The 19701-nt window shown below is 38.7% G+C and overlaps 4 protein-coding genes across 4 annotated transcripts; 2 read left to right on the top strand and 2 right to left on the bottom strand.

The window, feature by feature from the left end:
* Positions 1-3830: 3830 nt before the first annotated feature.
* On the bottom strand, positions 3831-5429 carry LOC113352344 (benzyl alcohol O-benzoyltransferase-like). Its single transcript, XM_026596173.1, has 2 exons — positions 4962-5429; positions 3831-4802 (listed from the first exon to the last, which is right to left on the bottom strand). The coding sequence occupies exons 1-2, from the start codon at positions 5427-5429 to the stop codon at positions 3831-3833; spliced, it is 1440 nt and encodes a 479-aa protein (XP_026451958.1).
* A 1832-nt stretch (positions 5430-7261) lies between these two features.
* On the bottom strand, positions 7262-8960 carry LOC113354198 (probable acyl-activating enzyme 6). Its single transcript, XM_026597603.1, has 2 exons — positions 7763-8960; positions 7262-7681 (listed from the first exon to the last, which is right to left on the bottom strand). Exons 1-2 carry the CDS (start codon positions 8943-8945, stop codon positions 7287-7289), a joined length of 1578 nt encoding a protein of 525 aa, XP_026453388.1. The 5' UTR covers positions 8946-8960; the 3' UTR covers positions 7262-7286.
* A 1593-nt stretch (positions 8961-10553) lies between these two features.
* On the top strand, positions 10554-12098 carry LOC113352343 (benzyl alcohol O-benzoyltransferase-like). The gene is made up of 2 exons (XM_026596172.1): positions 10554-11027; positions 11127-12098. The coding sequence occupies exons 1-2, from the start codon at positions 10554-10556 to the stop codon at positions 12096-12098; spliced, it is 1446 nt and encodes a 481-aa protein (XP_026451957.1).
* A 6044-nt stretch (positions 12099-18142) lies between these two features.
* On the top strand, positions 18143-19114 carry LOC113352342 (uncharacterized protein K02A2.6-like). Its single transcript, XM_026596171.1, has one exon. The coding sequence runs from the start codon at positions 18143-18145 to the stop codon at positions 19112-19114; it is 972 nt and encodes a 323-aa protein (XP_026451956.1).
* The last annotated feature ends 587 nt before the right edge of the window (positions 19115-19701 follow it).

Here is a 19701-nt window from a genome sequence, read left to right as displayed (position 1 = left end):
GGAAGACCCCAACTAAGCCATTAGATTTGACATTCCATGGATTTTCCACACTTGGAATAGATTGGATTCCACCATAAGACTTGCTCTCATCAAAGGCGGACTAAACTAAGTTCTGATACAAACTAAATCTAACGGTTATGATTGAATTACAAATTTGGTGAAATATGACCTATTCATAAACACTATAGTGGTACATGTCTCATTTTGTATGGACCTACCAGTAAAAACTACATATGGCGTGTTATAACCACAGCTCTCAAGTTGGCGAAATATCAGCCTTTGATCCGTGCACGTGCTTAACACTCTTGTGTATCAAATAGAAAAGGTATTTACAAGATATATACAAGAAAAGTCGTAAGACTACTAAACCCGATGATAAAAAAACTGAAAGAGACCTAATCATATCCATAATTTGTTCTCATTGAAAAATAAATTGATCCATTGAGCAGCTTTTGAAGATGTCAGTGTTTTTCCCCACCTTACATAGAGATATTATGGGTTTTCAGTTTAATTAATAACTAGCACTTTTTCCCACTTTAATTTATATTTTGTTCACCCAAATAAGATTAGGGTTGCCGGTGGCTAGTCATTTTCATGCATTTCATTTTATTCATATATAAGCAATGCATTTCATTTTATTCATATATAAGCAAGAATGGATCAAGAAATATGGCAGAAGTTTCATCATTTTATGTTTTTTCTTCTTTTGAGCAAAGAAGGAGATTTTATTGAAAAATAAAACCACAATACTAAACACAAAGAACCGAAACCGAAACAAGAAACAAAATCCTAATTTTTGGTCTCTAAAGCTAAGATACCTGCAATTATGTTTGGGGATCATTCCACCAACTATGCAATCTCGTACTAATTCTAGCAAACTTTGTAAGTTTATCAGCTGTATTATTATAAGATTTTTTCCGGAAAGAAACTATGCAAGACTTAAGGCTTCAAAGGATTTTCTAGCAATCAAATATGATATTCTTATCTTCCCATTTAAAACCTTTAATACTACCATTACAACAATTGATAACAGACCTATGATAACTTTTCGTTACTACATTTGCTTGATCATTCGTAAAGCTTTTAGAAGCACTAGAGATTCAGCTTGATTCACATCTCTGGCTCTTGTTGAGTAGGTCACTGCTTCCAAGGATCTCCCTGCAGAGTCATGCTCAATTAAAGAAAAACCTCATTAATATGATGAGATAAGAAAAAAAAGAAGAGAAGAAAGACATAAAGTTGTTGATTGCACTCAAAACTATTCACGGTGCAAGCCCGTTCCTTGTAATGGGATTCGTAAATTTATTAGAGTCCAGGGTAGTCAAAATGATGACAAGGACTCTCCAATTTGTCCTTACATTGGGTGGTTTGAAGATGCAACAGATTCAAGAATAGTAAACTGCTCGGTGCTCCTAATCACCAAATTAAAATTTGTCCTTGGTTCACCTCGTGTTGGATCTTCCGCTTCGAAGAAAGAAAAAAATCCCTTGAGTGGTTGATGTTTAACCCCTCAAACATTTTTTTTTTAGTTTATTGATCTATTTAAAACTCCGTAAAGCTATTGCATACTAGAAAAAACATCTCGACAACTAGCAATATGTTGAGAAGCGGAATCTTATAATGAAAATAAATTGAAATTGATAACTTACAATGGATAAATAATCAACCAATTTAGTTTCTTCAACCCTTTGAATAAAGGAAGAACCTAAAAATGGAGATTCTTCTCAAATAACTTACAATTTCTACCCAATTAAATTGGAAACTATAAGATTATGAGAGGCATCTAGTTGATACTCTAGGATTAGATGATTTAATTCCCCCTAGAGATAACAATTAAGTTTGAAAGAAGAGAACCTCTCATTCTTCACACAATATTCTAAAACCAAGGGCATACTTGGCGTATTCAAAGTAATTCTAGGATGGACTATAAATGGTGCTTCAACATCGATATGGACATCCACAATACATCATCCTCCCCTTCTTTAAACAAATTCTTCCTCGAATTCTTCAAAGCGTATTCTCCATTTGTGCTTGAACTTCTTCCTTGCTTGTAGACAATTCTACCTCTCCACCTTCCATTGTAGTTACTCACCAAATGTAGTACTTTGTGGTCATCGTTGAGAGCATCCCCAAGTAGTAAAGACACACCAAGTATTTCTTCATTTGTAAATACATCATCCTCCTCTTCTTTAAACAAATTCGTCCACGAATTCTCCAAAGCATATTCTCCATTAGTGCTTGAACTTCTTCCTTGTTTGAAGACAATTCTACCTCCACACCTTCCATTGTATTTAGTCACCAAATGTAGCATCTTGTGGTCATAGTTAAGAGCATCCCCAAGTAGTAAAGAAACACCAAGCATTTCTCTCAACCTTGCACGAAGACTACAACCATGAAACTTATCTTCAATGAAAGCTCAAATTGGATTCATATATATTGCCTCCCCATTTTGTTATAGCTTGAGTGAAGGATTGCTTCCGGTAGTCGGTTCACATACTTGAAATTGTTCTCGAGATGCTTCGAACATAGCATTTTCGAATTCAATATCATACCTTGGTACATCAATTTTTTTTACTTCACTACCATTAAATACCTCATCAAAAATTGAACACAAAGGATTGTATTCTTCTTTCTCTTGATTCTTACGTGATAGCACTTGGTCCATGATAGTAAAATAATCAAATATTTGATCACATTCATGCCATCTTGATAGATTGGAAAAACACCCACTATTTCATTTTCCTCATAACTCAAGTAACTATCAAATTTTGGTGGAGACATTTCATCAAACATCTTGTGGGCAATTTGTTCATCCTCATATTCACCAACCAAAATTGGCACATCTAGCTCACTTACATCATCACAATCATTAGGTAGAATCTTTTCTTGGTTAAGGAGACTTACAAGTTTCCAATAATATTCTTCACAAATTTCTACCATTCCTGGTCATGTACAATATTCATTAACACATCCTTTGAATGAATCCTACCCAGATTAACTTCTCTTTTGTAAACCATAGTGAAATCAATATATGATTGAAAAACCCAATTTGAAAATACTATCAAAGAACATAAAAGTCAACCCAAAATACTTGAGAAAGAGATTAGTAGTGTTCACCTCAAACACAAATATCTTCACCAATCACACCTTTTCCCATTGAGAATCAAACCAAAGTTCTTGATACCAAATGATGAGAAGCAGAAGCTTACAATGAAAATAAATTGAAATTGATAACTTGAAATGGATAAATAATCAACCAATTTAGTTTCTTCTACCCTTTGAATAAAGGAAGAACCTAAAAATGGAGATTCTTCTCAAATAATTTACAATTTCTACCCAATTAAATTGGAAACTATAAGATTATGAGAGTAGTATAGTTGATACTCTAGAATTAGATGATCTAATTCCCCCTAGAGATAACAATTAGGTTTGAAAGAAGAGAACCTCTCATTCTTCACACAATATTCTAAAACCAAAAACTCCTTCCTTTAGCCTTATCTCTTCTAATTTATACTAGAACCAAGGGCATACTTGATATATTCAAAGTAATTCTAAGATGAACTATAAATGGTGCTTCAATATTGATATGGAGCATCCGCAATACATCACAATATTAACGGCTAAATCCGCACACGCAAAACACTAATTTGTAGACTCCTTTTGCCTTTTTGAGCTTGGCTCACAAATCCGATCTTCTTGTATAACTTGTACACCACCATTTTTTTTTTTTTTAGCATAACTTTCATAAAGATTATGGACATGACTTTTTATAATGTGATCACCACCGGTTCCGTTCACCATAGTAGAAGGATTAGTGAATGATTAACAAGTTAAAGAGCAGAACGAACTGGTTTTTTTGATGTCTGAAATTGATTATTCAACTTTATAGGTGGCTCGCTAATCATTCTTCCAAGCTCGACTACAAACCTCTTCATGAATTGCTGCCGTAGGCAAATAGGCACATAAATACCGTACTCTCCTTTGCTATTTTCATAAGGGATGTAGAAGCTGCTATCTTCAGGGTTTGGAATATGATGCACTATCATTGGCCCAGCATACACTGCTTTCCCCCATCCATAATCCACTTCGGAAAATCTTGCACGTGTTATATCTGTAACAAAGTAGTGATTCCCAACCAAAGCATAGTTAGTTGTAAAATCAGTCCATGATTTTAACATCTTGTTCTTCAATGTTGTGCCCTTATCTTCTTTAGTGTCTGTGTTGAGAAGTTTGTTCTTGGATTTCACAACCAAATCTAATGTATATTCGAAAGAGTTTCTACATATGTTCTCTGCTGTTGAGGATGCCATCCCGCAACCAAGAGCATTACCGTAGAATCCTTCGGGCAAATTGAGGCGGTCTTTTCCACGCCCGTTGACACTAAAAAAGAGACGGACGTCTTCTTTGGGATCAAGATTGAATGCTAATGTTCGACATCTCCATAAGCATGCAGTGAGGATCTCAAAATTTGAACATGTATGAAGATGTGGAGGCAAGTGTTTCTTTAGAGATATCATCTCTTGCTTACCGAAAAAGAAAGTACGATGGACTTCTTGGTTTTGACCGAAAGGAAGAGAGATACCTCTGGTTCTATGAAAAAGATCGCACTCTTTGTTTGGTGTTTCTGGGAGTTCATGAGAGCTTAGGAGTTCCCTTTGCCAAACAGGAAGCACGAATGGAGATTCATAGCCGCGAGCAATTTCACCAAGAGCCATCAAGAACTGCTTTAATCCCTGAGCGTCACTAATAGTGTGGTTGGACCTAACGGCTAAAATGAATCCTCCGCATAAAAATCGAGTCACCTGTAAATGACAGTTTAAGCATTAGGATGGTATAGAGTATATATTTGGAAGAAAAATGTAGTTCACCAATTGGATCTTGGTCGGTTTCCCTTGTACATGCATACTGTACGCTAGACTGTGCTAGTGAATAACAGTGGTGATGTAAATGTACAATTTTACCTGAATTAATAAGAGAGGGATGTTAATCAGATCTACTGAGCCGGGGACAAGATAAAGAAGTTCATTCAAGCATGGAAATGGAGGCTTCAAGTCATTAATATTGTTGAACTGGTCGAGACAAATATCAGCATCAGCCTCGATAAACATTACACCTTCACCGGTGCATTCTACAACTAGCTTTCCCCCGAAAGGTGATTCCCTTACCCTTCCGGCAAATGGGTAATAAAAGACAAGGGCATTTGCTATAGCTTCTCTGATCACATCTACGGGATCTGATTTTCTATCGACTTTGCTGTTCCTTTTATTGTTACGATAGAGTTGAATAACCGGTGAATGAAAACGAAAACGGTCATCAATATCTGAGAGATACTTAAATTCATGGGGTGTTGGCCTAGATGGAGATATTAATTCTGGCTCTTTCTTTCTAGTTGTGAACACTAATGTCTCAATTGTGGATGGAGTCATCATGTTTCTAATATGATTGTCAATGTGAAAATATAGGAATGGATGTTGATATATACTTACATATATACTGAACTCAAGCATAAGGGGTAAGGACTAAACTAGATTAGGTTCATCCGGTAAATGATGCACGTTGCTTGAATTCATGATCAGATGAATGAAGGTATGGTGATCCATTGTAATTTGTTTATTTGTTCGTATTAAGTAGGATTGAAGTATCTTTCATCCGTAAAAAGAAAGAAAAGAGCAAATAACCAAAGTTCATGAAATGAGTTCATGTAATTTGGCTCAAACTCTTGGTCCTTCATATTGAATTACTACAACAAGCAATCAACAAACAAAACCGTGTAAGGGCATCAACAATGGGAAATTGTCCAACTACTCCAAGAGACAAAAAAAATATGTTCGGATTAGTATAGACTAACCAATGGTTCAGTAAAATGATTGCAACAACACTCATTAGCTAGAAAAATGGTTTTCTTGATATTTGAGACATCAAACATGATTAATAATTTTTATCACGAGCCAGAGTCCAACTCGAAATCATTTTCTCATGGTCTAAGATCTATGCTGAAATTGAGTACGTACGCGGGAAATTCGGAACTAAGATTTAGAGCATCTCCAATGGGACACTCTTAACTTCCTGTAAGCTTGGCCACATAGGATTTATACGGTTTTTAATTAAAATCCTTCTCCAACTAGAATGTGAGGGCTAATTGTGAAGGTGATATGGAAGGTAGTTACACTAACATCCTCAAACTCATCCTCTGATTTTAGAGGTTCTTTTAGACTTTAGAGGATGTAAACATCCTAGTCACCAATATCTATGGTTTGTTAACATATGGATCAAATATTTACTTTTAAAATCAAGGGTTTAAAAAGTTCCTGACCAATGTAGAGATATATATGGTTGGAGACTATCTTTCTGGTATTCCTAGAATTATGAAAATATTAGACTTTAAGTTTTTAAAGGATGTGTTCTTACATGAACCACGTAGGAAGCACACCACAACCCGTTGGAGATGCTCCTATGACCCATGCTTAGCCAAAGAAACCTAAGATTCCTGTGAGGCGCTTCAGGAAGATACTTTGGTTTTTTCATCATAAATCTTTATGTAGAATTCTATTAGTATAATCTTAAGATGCAAAACAGTTTTTCCTAGCTGTTTCCATCGTAGACGTTAATCTTCGATAACCAAATTTAATTCACAAATACAATTTGGTCACATAATTTAGGATATTACATTATATGTTGAATTCAAGTCCTTTTAGTAGCCCGATGCATAACTCCAACAAATCCCAATTTCTCTTCAGAGAGTCGGGACTAGATTTAAACAGGCCCGGGGATGAACCTGACGACAATCAACTATGCCCGGCGAATAGTCAGGTTTTCGGCATCGAGCCTCAAGTCAAATTAAGTTGCACCCTTAATCATCTACAACTATATCCAGGGGAAATGATCTCATACAATCATCTACAACTGTCCAACAATCTTAATTCTAGAAAATATATTAGAATTCAACTTAAATTTTTGCATACACACTCCACGTACAATACCAGTTCCGAAAATAGTCTGTGGGTTAATTGGTTTCATGTAATTAGGAGTTCCACTTTATTAACTGCATGTCTATAATACTTTTGCATGTAAATATTATATATTCGTCGATCAAGAAAAACAGAAAAACAGAATGATGAAAAGGAAAAAATACTTTTTATTATTCAAGGTAATTAAATGTTATTACAATTTTCGTAGATACATATGTCGCCGAAGGACTGAGGAATCACCAAATATGAATTACAACCATGTTCTATATACTACTTGCACAGTTTGTAGTCTTTCGAATAAACTCATGGTAGAAACACTTAAAGTCGACTTTCTACGCGACTTAAACCCAAGTTTTTAGCTTTGCTCTTAAGCTTAAATTTCTGTATTTTACCGGTTGTGGTTTTAGGAAGAAATTCTTCAAAAATAACTGTTTTCGGGACCATGTAATGAGGCAGCTTTTCCCTGCAAAACTCGATGATATCATTTTCAGAAAGACTGTTGAATTTGGACTTTAAACTCACAAAAGCGCAAGGTGTCTCCCCCCAAAATTTGTCTGGTCGAGCTACCACGGCTGCTTCATTGATTGCTGGGTGCGAATATAACACTGATTCAACTTCTACACTGCTTATATTCTCTCCACCACTTATAATCACATCTTTAGATCTATCTTTTATCTCTATATACCCATCAGGATGCATCACACCCACATCTCCTGTGTAAAACCATCCATCAGTTTTTAAGCTTTTCTCCGTACCTTCCAGGTCCTTAAAATAGCCTAACAAAATCGACGCACCTCGTAAAACGATTTCACCAGTAGAAGAACCATCTCGTTTAACACTCAAACCGGAGTCAGGATCTAACACATCGATTTCAGTCATTCCTATTGTTCTCACACCTTGTCTCGCTTTCAACCTTGCACGTTCTGTTGCGGGAAATTTGTCCCACTCATGTTTCCATGCACACGACACGACGCATCCAGCTGTTTCGGTTAATCCATAACCATGACTAACTATAAATCCAAGAGACTCGATTCGAAAGAGTACCGTCGCAGGCGGCGGAGCTCCGGCAGTTAAAATTTGAACTTGGTCTGATAATGGTTCCTTACTCGGATTGTTTGCTAACATGTTCAACACAACTGGTGCGCCACACATATGCGTAACGCTGTGTTGGCAGATCAACCCATACACTGAAGCAGCATCAAATTTACGTAGACAAATGTTAGTCCCCCCAACGGCCGCCATACCCCAAGGAAAAGACCACCCGTTCGAATGAAACATTGCCAGGGTCCAGAGAAAGACGGGTTGCTTCGGTACACACCAATCCATTAGAGAATCGAGGGTCGTGATGAATAGACCACGATGAGAATGGACTACCCCTTTAGGAGATGATGTCGTACCGGATGTGTAGTTCAACACCATCGGATCCAATTCTCTATTAGGTCGTACCCACTTGAAATCAGGATCACCTTTATTAATCAAACCCTCATAAGTAAAATCAAGATCAATACAATCAGCGGTTAAGGTTGAGTTTACCTCATCATCCATGATGAAGATGAGTGAAGGAGATTTGTTCTCAGATGGTAAGAGAGAAAAAGCTTCAAGAATTAAGGAACGAGAAAGAAAATCAACAAATACGAGTTTTGATTCATTATGACGAAGTATTACTGAAAGAGCATGTGCATCGAGACGTGTATTAATAGTGTTCAATATGGCGCCACTCATAGGTACAGCAAAATGAAGTTCATACATAGCAGGAAGATTTGGTGATAAAACTGAGATGACATCTCCACGTTGAATACCCATTGATTTCAAAGATGAAGCGAGTTGAAGACATCTACGGTTTGTTTGTTTCCATGTGTAAGTTGTTTTATTGTAAATGATGGATGTGCAATCACCATATACAGTTGCTGCTCTTTCCAGAAACCCTAGTGGTGTCAATGGTGATGAGTTTGCTGGACTTGGTTTTAACAAATCCATTAGAAAAACAACAAAGAGAAGAATGTTGATGAGATTATTGGTAGGTTATCTGGATTCTTGAGGAACTTATTAGAGGTATTAATAGAGTTTAGTTTGGAGAAACTGGGAACAAATTCAGATAAGCAACTTGGTATTAAAAAACTATGGTCGACAAATTAAGATAATCAACTTCATATTTTTAATTAAACAAAGATTCCTTAAACAAACAACAACTGTGGACAGATTAAGATAACCAACCTGTCATTTTTAATTAAACAGTGATTCCTTAACTAGCAAGGCCGATGTTGTCAGGGACGTACGAAGTTTCGGGGCATTCTTTGTTCGGATTCAAAAATATTATAACGGATTAGTGTTAAGCTATGTTTTGCATGGATCCGAGAGAGCTCATGGACGCTCTACAGCCTAGTACGTGCTTTCCCAAGGTGGAATTATTGGCAGCTCGCTCAATAATCTTAGCGTTAGCCTTTTAATTCAAAATTATTTATCTTTATAAATCGAGCTGAACTAAAGATTAATCAGAAGCTTTTAGGGAGCAAATCTTCGCATTGCGTTGTAAAAAATTAGTACATATTGCGTGATAAGTAATCCCACTATCTGCGGATTCGAATTTGAACAGTTAATAATGAACCGATAAAATTCAAACCAATAGATGGTGAAATTGCATATAGTGCAATGCGTTAAATTTTTTTAGGAATGTAGTTCACAACATGAAAATAACATTGTACGTTAAATTAGGTTTCAAAAACGAAAAATATCGGATTCTATACCAAGCGAGTACTTGGGTGGAACTTTGATTGTGTGTTTTACATGTACTGTGACATACTCCTGAAATGCTGTCAAATGCTAATACCTACAGATTATTTTCTCCCTTATTATTTTTATAATCTCCAATTTAAGTTTGAGTTTTTGTGTTAATTATTCTTCTAATTTCCAATTCGGTCCACGAGTTATAATCCCAAAGGTGTCACTATCCAATCATAAAAAACCCATCAAAACAAAAGTAACACAAAAACCTCATCAAAACAAAAGTAACACAAAAATCCCAGAAAATTTTGGTGAAACCAATTTTGAAATTTGGGGTTTTTCTATCACTTTTTAAAAATTTGGGGGTTTTTGTATCAATTTTGTTTAAAATGAAGTTTTAATTGATGTCAACATTTAAATGGGGTTTTTGTACCACAAGTTTGGTCATCTTAGGTTTTTATGACTAGTTCCGTTTCCAATTACTTCAAAAAAGTAATAATACGTTTTTTTTTTCTTCTTTTTCCAGAAGGAAAACAGATATACATTCTTAGTTTGCTTAGAATATAACTCACTAGGCGATTAACATTAAAAGAAATAATCATAGCTTAGTTAAAACTTAAGATGTGTCTCTGTAGTATAAGATCCGAAGGAACATATATCTTCATATGTTAGTCGAGGACAGAAGATGCTTTGTCACTACTTAATACGAACAAATAAATAAAGTTTTTTCCTTTATCAATCTGATCATAAATTTACGCGAAGTGGATCTCTGCTTAGTCCGTCATCCCTTAAGTTTGAGTTCAGTTCATTATATATATCGAAGATTAGTTCCTATACCTTCTCACTCAAACTCTCGCCAGAAAAATGATTTCCTCGACGTGTGAAACATTAACGTTCACGGTTAGAAGGAAAGATCCAGAACTGATATCCCCATCAAAACCAACACCTCATGAACTTAAGTTTCTCTCAGATATCGATGAACGTCTTCGTTTTCACACACCAGTTATTCAATTCTATCGTAACAATGGAAATGATGACAACATTGTTATAGAATGTAGAACATCAGACCCAGTCGATGTCATCAGAAAAGCCATAGCTGATGCACTTGTCTTTTACTACCCATTTGCTGGGAGGGTACGAGAAACACCTTATGGGGGAAAGTTAGTTGTAGAATGCATAGGTGAAGGTGTCATGTTCATCGAGGCGGATGCTGATATTCGTCTTGACCAGTTCATCTGCATGGATGCATTGAAACCTCCATTTCCATGCTCGGATGAGCTCCTTTATATTGCCCCTGGTTCAGGAGATGTAATTAACTGCCCTCTCTTACTGATTCAGGTAATGCTATATTTGATACAGATGAGATTTTCCGTCTACAATTTGTAATTTCTCCGAATTCTAAATACCCTAATCACAAAAGTAAAATGTCATTCACAGGTGACTCGGCTTTTATGTGGAGGATTCATTCTAGCCCTTCGTCTCAACCACGTTATCAGCGACGCTCAAGGCTTACACCAGTTGATGGTTGCAATTGGTGAAATTGCTCGTGGCTCTGGATCCCCATCTGTGCTCCCTGTTTGGAAGAGAGAACTCCTAAACTCTCATGAGCCATTATCAATACCCAACAGAGATTATGATCTTGTACATGAATCTAGAATTGTTTCTCTTCCTTTCGATCAAAACCAAAGAGTCCAGCATACCTTCTTCTTTGGACAGCAAGAGATGACATCTATAAAGAAACTCCTACCTCCTCATCTTCGTACTTGTTCGGATTTCGAAATCCTCACAGCATGTCTATGGAAATGTCGAACTACAGCATTCAATCTTGATTCCAAAGAAGATGTTCGTCTCTTTTATACTGTGAACGGACGTGGAAAAGACCGCCTAAATTTGCCAGTAGGATTTTATGGTAACGCATTATTTTACGGGATGGCATTCTCAACGGCAGAGAAGTTGTGTAAAAACCCACTTGGATACACATTGGATTTGGTTATAGAATCTAAGAAAAAACTTCTCAATACAGAAACTGTAGGTGATGGAAACGCAACAATGAAGAAGAAAATGTTTAGGTCATGGATAGCTTTTATGACTAACTATGCTTTGGCAGGGAGTCACTACTTTGTTACAGATGCCACAAGGGCAAGACTTGCGGAAGTGGATTATGGATGGGGAAAAGCTGTATATGGTGGGATTATGAAAGCAAATTCTCTTCCAAACCCTGAAGAGAGATGCTTTTACATCCCTTTCGAAAACAGCAAAGGAGAATATGGTATTCTTGTGCCTCTTTCTTTCCCACTGGAATGCATGAAGAAGTTTGTGATCGAGGTTGGAATGATGGCTATTCAACCACCTGGTAGGGGCTGTAATCAATCTCAGACATTTAAAAAACTGATTGCTTCTGCACTTTAAATTGTCACCAGCTGATTCGGTTATTAAAGTGATTAGAACAAGTGGTGATCGAATAAAATATCATGTAACTACATTTTCTTTTCTTGTCCAAAATCTTTATGAAAGTCAATAGAAAAGGCATTCAAGAAAAGGGAACTAAAAAGGATAATATGCCACGAGACCTCAAATATAAGAGCATCTCCAATGCATAGGGTCAAGGTCATCCTGTGTGGAGGTCTTATAAACACGTTTTTATGTGTGGGTCATTATTAAATGACAAAAAAAAGATTAATGTAAATATTTTTACTTCAAGTTGATCTCCAACCCCCAAGGTATTATCTAACAAACTTTATTTGAATTTGAAGACAAAATAATGATATGGCTTTTAAACCCAAGGTCATAGAGAAAGTCTTATTTACACTTTTTCCATTACCCCCACTTAGCCATGTCATCTATCTCTATGACCTTCACCCTTGTGTTGGAGATGGAAATTTGGTGGAAAAAGTTTTAAATCCTAGATGTCATTCAATTTTAAGACTTTTACCCCTTGCATTGAAGATGCTCTAAGAACCAATTTTGCAGCCAGCTGAACTACGTATAAAGAGTGATTTTCTATTACGATGCGGATGCAATTGGTTCTTGTTGATACATGAAAATAATCAATCCTAAAATAGATGGCCCCTTAACCTATGAAGGATCCCTTTTAGGATAAAGAGACTTGGGAACCAGGCCTAACCCATTAAGGAGGAGAAGTCCTAGTTCATCCAAGAGCATATTAAGGCAGTTGGGCTTTGGCCTAAGAGGAAAGCCCTTTAGAGTTTGGTATTAACTTAAGGAAAGGGAAATGGTAGTTTAGTAATATGTTAACATGGGCATTTATCCATAAGAGGGTCATTATAAAAGGGAAAGAGGACACACTTCTTGAGATCATCATGAATTCTCTATTACTTTCCATAAACCCTTCTTCTCCTTGGGAGTACTTTCTGTGATTAGGGCTAGTTCCTCCTTCCCACGTTTTACCCATCAATATTGCGACCACAGTGGGAGGTTCTTAGCTTCTTTTCCAGCATGATACTCCCAAGTGCGATCCAAGAGGTACCAGTGGGCGGAGCACTTCCTAACCCGGACCATGTTTCTATGGAAGACGTGCAAGGAGAAAGTGATGAGGATATAGTTTCCAAGAGATAGTCACTACGCCTATTGTACGAGGTGCAGGAGCATCTCAAAAGAAAGAAGAAATGCTTAAAGGAAAAGCTGCGGCTGAGACGAGCGAGCAAGAGATGTCTGAAATAAAAGAGGAGCTAGACGCATCCATTAAGAAGCGGCAGGAGCTACGGGAACATCTTAAGCGAGCAAGAGAACAGAACGCGACAACCCCTAAAACAGTCAATATAAGAGGTACCGTTCCGGGTATGACGGACGACGCGATTGCAAAATACTTGGAAGCTAACTACCGAGTGACAAGGCACGATGCTTATGACTCGCTGGAATCCCCATACTCGGTAGAAGTTGTCGATTACCTATACCCTAAGGATTACACATCACCAAAGTTTAAAACGTATGGAGGAAAAGGAAATGCGTGAGAGCATGTCAGTCGCTTCATATCAGCAATGAACGCATACGCTTAGGATGAAAGCCTTTGTATGATAGAATTCCCAAAATCACTCACGAATAACGCTTTTACCTGGTACGCTAACTTGAAACCCGACAGGATTAGTTCGTGGTCCGCTATGGTGCAAGTCTTTTTGAAGAAGTTCTATTACGCTCAAAGAAGAGTCACAACAATAGATTTAGGAAGATGTACACGGCGGCTAGGGGAAGAAATCGGAAAACATATCACTCGCTTCCGTAATTTCACACTAGAATGTCATGAAGACATCCCAGAAAAGCGATTAGTGGAGATCTGCATCCGAGGAATGGATTCCATTTTTCGGTTAAACTTAACGAACTTCAAATTTCAAACCTTTGTAGAGGTTGAGGAAGTTGTGGCCCGGTTCTAAGATTACACTCTATTAATATTGCATCTGCACCAGCTTTTAACGATCAACGAAGCGATAGAAGAAAAGGAGGGGATGCTTTTGGATCCTATCCTTCTGGTAGAATAGGAGGAAGACGGATGGAGGAAGATCCAATCAGCCACCATCGCTACCGTGGAGCAAAGAATAAATAATAGGGCTTATGGACCAATGGGTGGCAAATAAAGAAGAAACCCCACCGCCCGTACCCACAGCGCCAACCGCGACAGATAAGATGCTCGATCGATATTTCCATTATCACAGGAGAGTTCATCATCTGACTGTGGAGTGTTTCTCCTTACGGTACATTATGCAAAGGAAACGACCTAGAGGCGAGTTGGAGATATGAGAGCAAACCATCAAGAGAGATCCGCATCCTCAACATCAAGTCATGATGATCTCAGACGAGCCTACGGAGGGAGAAGCTTGGAGACCTTGGGAGGCGGTGGAAGAAGAAGAAGCATGCGAAGCTTCTAAGACGGTCGTCTTCCCATATACTAATGGAATCGCTAGCAAATTTTCTCAAACTTTTTTAGATCAACAGTTCTTTGATTCCCTCGGTTTCAGTGAGAACCAGATCCGTGAAGCATCCAAGCTATCACGGAAATTGCATCCGGAAAAGCGTATAACCCAATACCCATAGAAGATATCACCTTTACAGATGAAGATATATGCTACCTGGCATAGTACCTTCGTACTCTATATCTGACAGCTAACAACCTCTCAAGAGAGCTTTCATAGATGGCGGAGCTTCCCTCAACTTAATTTCACTACACACATTGGAGTCCTTAGGAGTGTCAAAGAAAACAATTAAGATGCGTTCGACGACTGTAAGAGGATTTGGAGGAAAGACTCAGACGGCGATTGGGATAGTGCATTTGATAATGAAAATCGGGACCATTAGAGCACTCACTCCCTTCTATGTACTTGAGGATGACATTGCTTTCCATATGCTACTAGGGAGAGGATGGCTTTTGAATCACAAGATAGTAGCGTCGACATATCACCAATGTGTCAAAACCAACATCGGAGGAAAGAAATTCCGGATCCCAGCCATAGGCAACCCGTTCGGACCGGAGGAGGCTTACATGGCGGATGTGGTCTTCTATACATAGCCAGTTACCGATCAGGAAGAACATTCGGAGCATCTAACACCCCTCCCAAAATGGGAAGAATTCCAACCTGAAGAGCAAACAAAAGGGAAGGCTAAGTCATTTTTTAGTCCATCACGACTGGGACCTGTCACAGGAAATAAGAGAGTTGTAACCGAGACAAAGAATATTCAGTTCAAGCGTTTCTCGCGTCCAGAGGGAGGACATGTCTATCGCTTATAGAAATTAGTCGGGGAAGCCTCCAACTGTCAGCATGACTGCGCTATGTCATCGGCGGATAAAGATATGATGGAGGCGACCCCAGTAATTGAGTATTTGCAGGTAGAAGTAGAGCCTCTTATTTCGGAAGAGGAAATAATAGAAAATTTGTCTGAGAAAAAGGAAAAAATCGATCCAACCCTTGACGGGTTAAAAGAAGTAAACCTTGTCTCAGAAGGCGAACGCCGTTGTGTACGCATCAGTAAACATCTGGAAGCGGCAGAGAAGTCGCGGATGATTAAGCTACTTCGTGAATACTGAGATGTATTCACATTTACGTATACAATCCAGTCAAGCAACGAAGTTGTAACTTCACGGAGAAAATATAATTGTCGATCAAGGAAGAAGTGGAGAAGTTGCTGAAAGCCAAATTCATTAAACCGATCCAACACCTAGTGAGGCTGTCTAATATCGTACCAGTATCAAAGAAAAACGGAAAGGTCCGATGCTATGTCGACTATCGAGATATGAATCGAGCATGCCCTAAAGACGACTTCTCAATGCAAAACATAGATATAATAGTGAATAACACGTGCGGATATGATGTGTTTTCTTTCATGGATGGGTTTAGAGGATACAACCAAGTCATGATTTCTGTCGAAGATGCGCATAAGACAGCCTTCCGAACCCCGTATGATAATTTCTATTATGTTGTGATGTCGTTTGGGTTAAAGAACGCGGGCGGAACCTACCAACGGGCAGTGGTGGCTATCTTCCACGACATGATGCATCGAATTATGGAATTTTACATAGATGATGTGGTGGTAAAATCCCGAGCACGAGAAGATCATCTCAACCACTTAAGCGTGTTTTCAATAGATGTAGAAAGTATCACTTAAAGATGAATCCTCTCAAATGCGCCTTTGGAGTCACTTCTAGAAAATTCTTGGGGTTCGTTGTTATAGACAAGGGTATACATATTGATCCGGACCAGGTTGAAGCGATGACCACTATGAGGTCACCCGCAAATGTAAAATAGTTACAAACTTTTATAGGCAGAGTGTCTTACGTCCGGAGATTTATCCTTGGGATGGCACAACTATTGTCAGCATTCACACCGCTATTGAAGAAAAATAGGCAATTCGAATGGGGAGATGATCAAGAGCGTGCCTTTCAGAAGCTCAAAGAATGTCTAATCAGCGCGCGGGTCCTACGACCCCCTGTCAAAGGTGAACCCCTCTACTTATACCCAACATTCACCAATATGGGGATTGGAGCACTGTTGGCTCAATACCTCGGCAACGATCATCTATGCCCGATTCACTGTATCAGCAGAGGGTTTAGGGACGCGGAGTACAATTATTCGAAAGCATAGAACGCATGCTTAGCACTCATATATGCTACGCAAAAATTACGATCTTATCTGCTCTCTCATGAAACCATAGTGGTAGCAACTTCTAATCCGATCTCTTATCTAGAAACAAAACCAGTGTTATCCAGCAGGACAGCCCGCTGGCTACTAAAACTATCTGAATTTGAGCTCAAGTATCAGCGGTCTAAAGGAGTAAGCAGGCAAGCATTTGTAGATTTATTGGCCGCATTCTAAGGTATGGATATGACGAAAATAAGTGATGAAATACCTGGAAAAGTTGCAGAAGTCGAGGAAGAAGAACGCTGGACAATATTCTTTGAAGATTCATCATATGGCTCTTACGGAAGAGCGGGGATAGTATTTGAGACACCCAACAGAGAATTGTTATTATTCGTTTTCAAGCTAGACTTTAAATGTACCAATAATGTGGCAGAGTATGAAGCATTGAATCTCATATTACGAATGGCTGAAGAGCTCAATTTATGGGCAATCGATATCAAAAGAGACTCGAAGCTTGTCACAAACCAAGTATCTGGTGACTTCCAGGTAAAAGAGGCGCACTTGGCACCATATCGAGCGGAAGCCCAAGAACTGATAGCGAGGAGAGGAAGCACCGTTATTGGGCATACTGGAAGATCCACTAACAAACACGTAAACACGTTAGCTACCTTAGCAGCAAAGCTACAATTGAACGAAGCCGACGAAGGAACCGTAGTGGTGAAAATGTTGGCATTAACCAGCATGTGGAAAGAAGACGCAGCGTTCGAATTGAAAGAGGATTGGAGAACAACATATATCGAAGATTTAACTAGAGAAGAGTATGATCAGTTATTGCCCGTTAAAGTGCTAAAACAATTTGTTGTAGTCCAAGGAGCGCTATACTTTTGAACATTCGGAGGTGCTTTATCGCGGTGTGCAGGAGAGGTAGAAGCGTAAGAAATACTGAATCGCGTTCATGAAGAGTCATGCGGAAAGACATGAGGAATCTCTTTATACCGCCGATTGCAGAGGATGGGCGTATACTGGCCGAACATGGATGTCCAAGCGGCAGTAGTCCAGGATAATTGTGAAGATTGTCAGGTGCCCCCACAACAAACAGAAGTATGTAGTGCGGAAGTAGAGGACTGAAGGCAACCTTACATAGATTTCCTCCAGCATAAACGTTTGCCGCTGAACATACAAGATGCGTTAAAAATTCAAAGGAAATCAGGGCGATTCTTCTTGAGTGAAGGAATCCTTTATAGAAAGAGTTTTGGGTTATCACAAGAAGAAGCAGAGATAGTTATGGATACAACTCACAATGTTGAACACCAAGGTATGAGAAAGCTTTTCCTACAGTTGTATGAAGGGGGGTTTTAGTGGCCTAGGATGGAATTTGATACAGCCGAACATGTAAAGAAGTGCCCCCAATGTCAAATCCACGAATCACTAATCCGCACCCCCCACACCCTGCTCCATAGTGTCGTCACCCCTTGTCATTTCCATAGTTGGGGGCTTGATATTATTGGGAAAATAAGCCCGACTTCATTCGGACGATATAAGTATATCATCACTGCAATTAAATATTCTTCCAAATGGGTTGAAGCCATTCCACTTCGGGATTACTCCGGTGCCACGATCGCTGCATTCATCAAACAACATATCATATGTCGATTCGGTGTACCTATCATTATCCACTCGGATAATGGTAACTCTTTTGTTAATCAAACGGTGAAAGAATTATTGGATCAATATGGAATCAAGTTTCATACTTTGATTGTCTACTACCCTCAGAGAAATGTACGGGCAGAAGCGACTAATAAAACATTGCTAAGGATATTAAGCCGCAGCGTACATGATCACCATATGAGTTGGCATGAACAGCTACCCCTCGCACTTTGGGCATATCGCATTTCCAAGAGAAGTTCAACTGGCTCCTTTCCTTACTCCTTGGTGTATGGAGAAGACGCAATATTGCCAGCAGAAATTGTAATTCCTTCCGCACGAGTAGCCATGGCCAGCCTCACTACCCCGGATCAGGTCAATCAATTTGCTCACCTTGATACCCTAGAAGAACAACGAGCCAAAGTTGAACCTTTCACAGACAAGTATAGGCAAAGGACGACAAGATACTATAATCAGAAAGTAAAGAAACGGACTTTCAGCATAAATGATGTAGTTATGAAGATCGCACCACATGTCCAGCGCAATGAACAGGAAGGAAAATTTTCTGCAAATTTGCAAGATCCCTACGTGATTAGCGAAGCTGCAGAAATCGGATATTACTATCTCAAGCGGGTGAATGGCTCACGCATCAACACTCCTATCAATGGTAAATGGCTTAAAACTTATTATGATTAAGTAACTAAATGTATGTCGGATGGCTGAGAAATAATAAAACAACTATCTTATGATACACTTTGAGTCGCTTTAATCGCCTATGAAGTGTCGCGTACGACCCAATGAAGTGCGCCAATAGTCCCAGAAAGGACTAGGTTATGTGCATGAACCAATGAAGTGCACCAATAGTCCCAGAAAGGGATAATTCTCGTGTACGACCCAATGAAGTACGCCAATATCCCCAGAAAGGACTAGGCTCCGTGCATGACCCAATGAAGTGCAACAACAGTCCCAGAAAAGACTAGGCTCCTTGCATGGCTTAATTAAGTGCACCAATAGTCCCAGAAAGGACTAGGCTCCATGCATGGCTTAATGAAGTGCAACAATAGTCCCAGAAAGGATTAAGTTCCGTGCATGGATTAATGAAGTGCACCAATAGTCTCAGAAAGGACTAAGTCCTGTGTACGACTCAATAAAGTACACCAATAGTCCCAGAAAGCCCTAGGTTTTCTGCACGTCTTAATGAAGCGCACCAATAGTCCCAGACAACACTAAGTCTCGTGTACGACTCGTTGAAGTGCACCAATAACTCCACAAAAAGCTAGGTT

Source organism: Papaver somniferum, chromosome 2 (assembly GCF_003573695.1).
Source record: "Papaver somniferum cultivar HN1 chromosome 2, ASM357369v1, whole genome shotgun sequence".
Classification (NCBI taxonomy): domain Eukaryota; kingdom Viridiplantae; phylum Streptophyta; class Magnoliopsida; order Ranunculales; family Papaveraceae; genus Papaver; species Papaver somniferum.
The sequence above is the reverse complement of the archived record's forward strand: the minus strand, read 5'-3'. Positions and strand labels throughout refer to the sequence as shown.

Coding starts and splice junctions, on each gene's coding strand:
- LOC113352344 (XM_026596173.1), bottom strand. CDS start 5,429: ATGATGACTCCATCCACAATTGAGACATTAGTGTTCACAACTAGAAAG. Junction 4,803..4,961: donor TCCCTCTCTTATTAATTCAG/GTAAAATTGTAC, acceptor TGTCATTTACAG/GTGACTCGATTTTTATGCGG.
- LOC113352343 (XM_026596172.1), top strand. CDS start 10,554: ATGATTTCCTCGACGTGTGAAACATTAACGTTCACGGTTAGAAGGAAA. Junction 11,028..11,126: donor GCCCTCTCTTACTGATTCAG/GTAATGCTATAT, acceptor TGTCATTCACAG/GTGACTCGGCTTTTATGTGG.
- LOC113352342 (XM_026596171.1), top strand. CDS start 18,143: ATGGAATTTGATACAGCCGAACATGTAAAGAAGTGCCCCCAATGTCAA.
- LOC113354198 (XM_026597603.1), bottom strand. CDS start 8,945: ATGGATTTGTTAAAACCAAGTCCAGCAAACTCATCACCATTGACACCA. Junction 7,682..7,762: donor TGGTGAAATCGTTTTACGAG/GTGCGTCGATTT, acceptor GGTTTTACACAG/GAGATGTGGGTGTGATGCAT.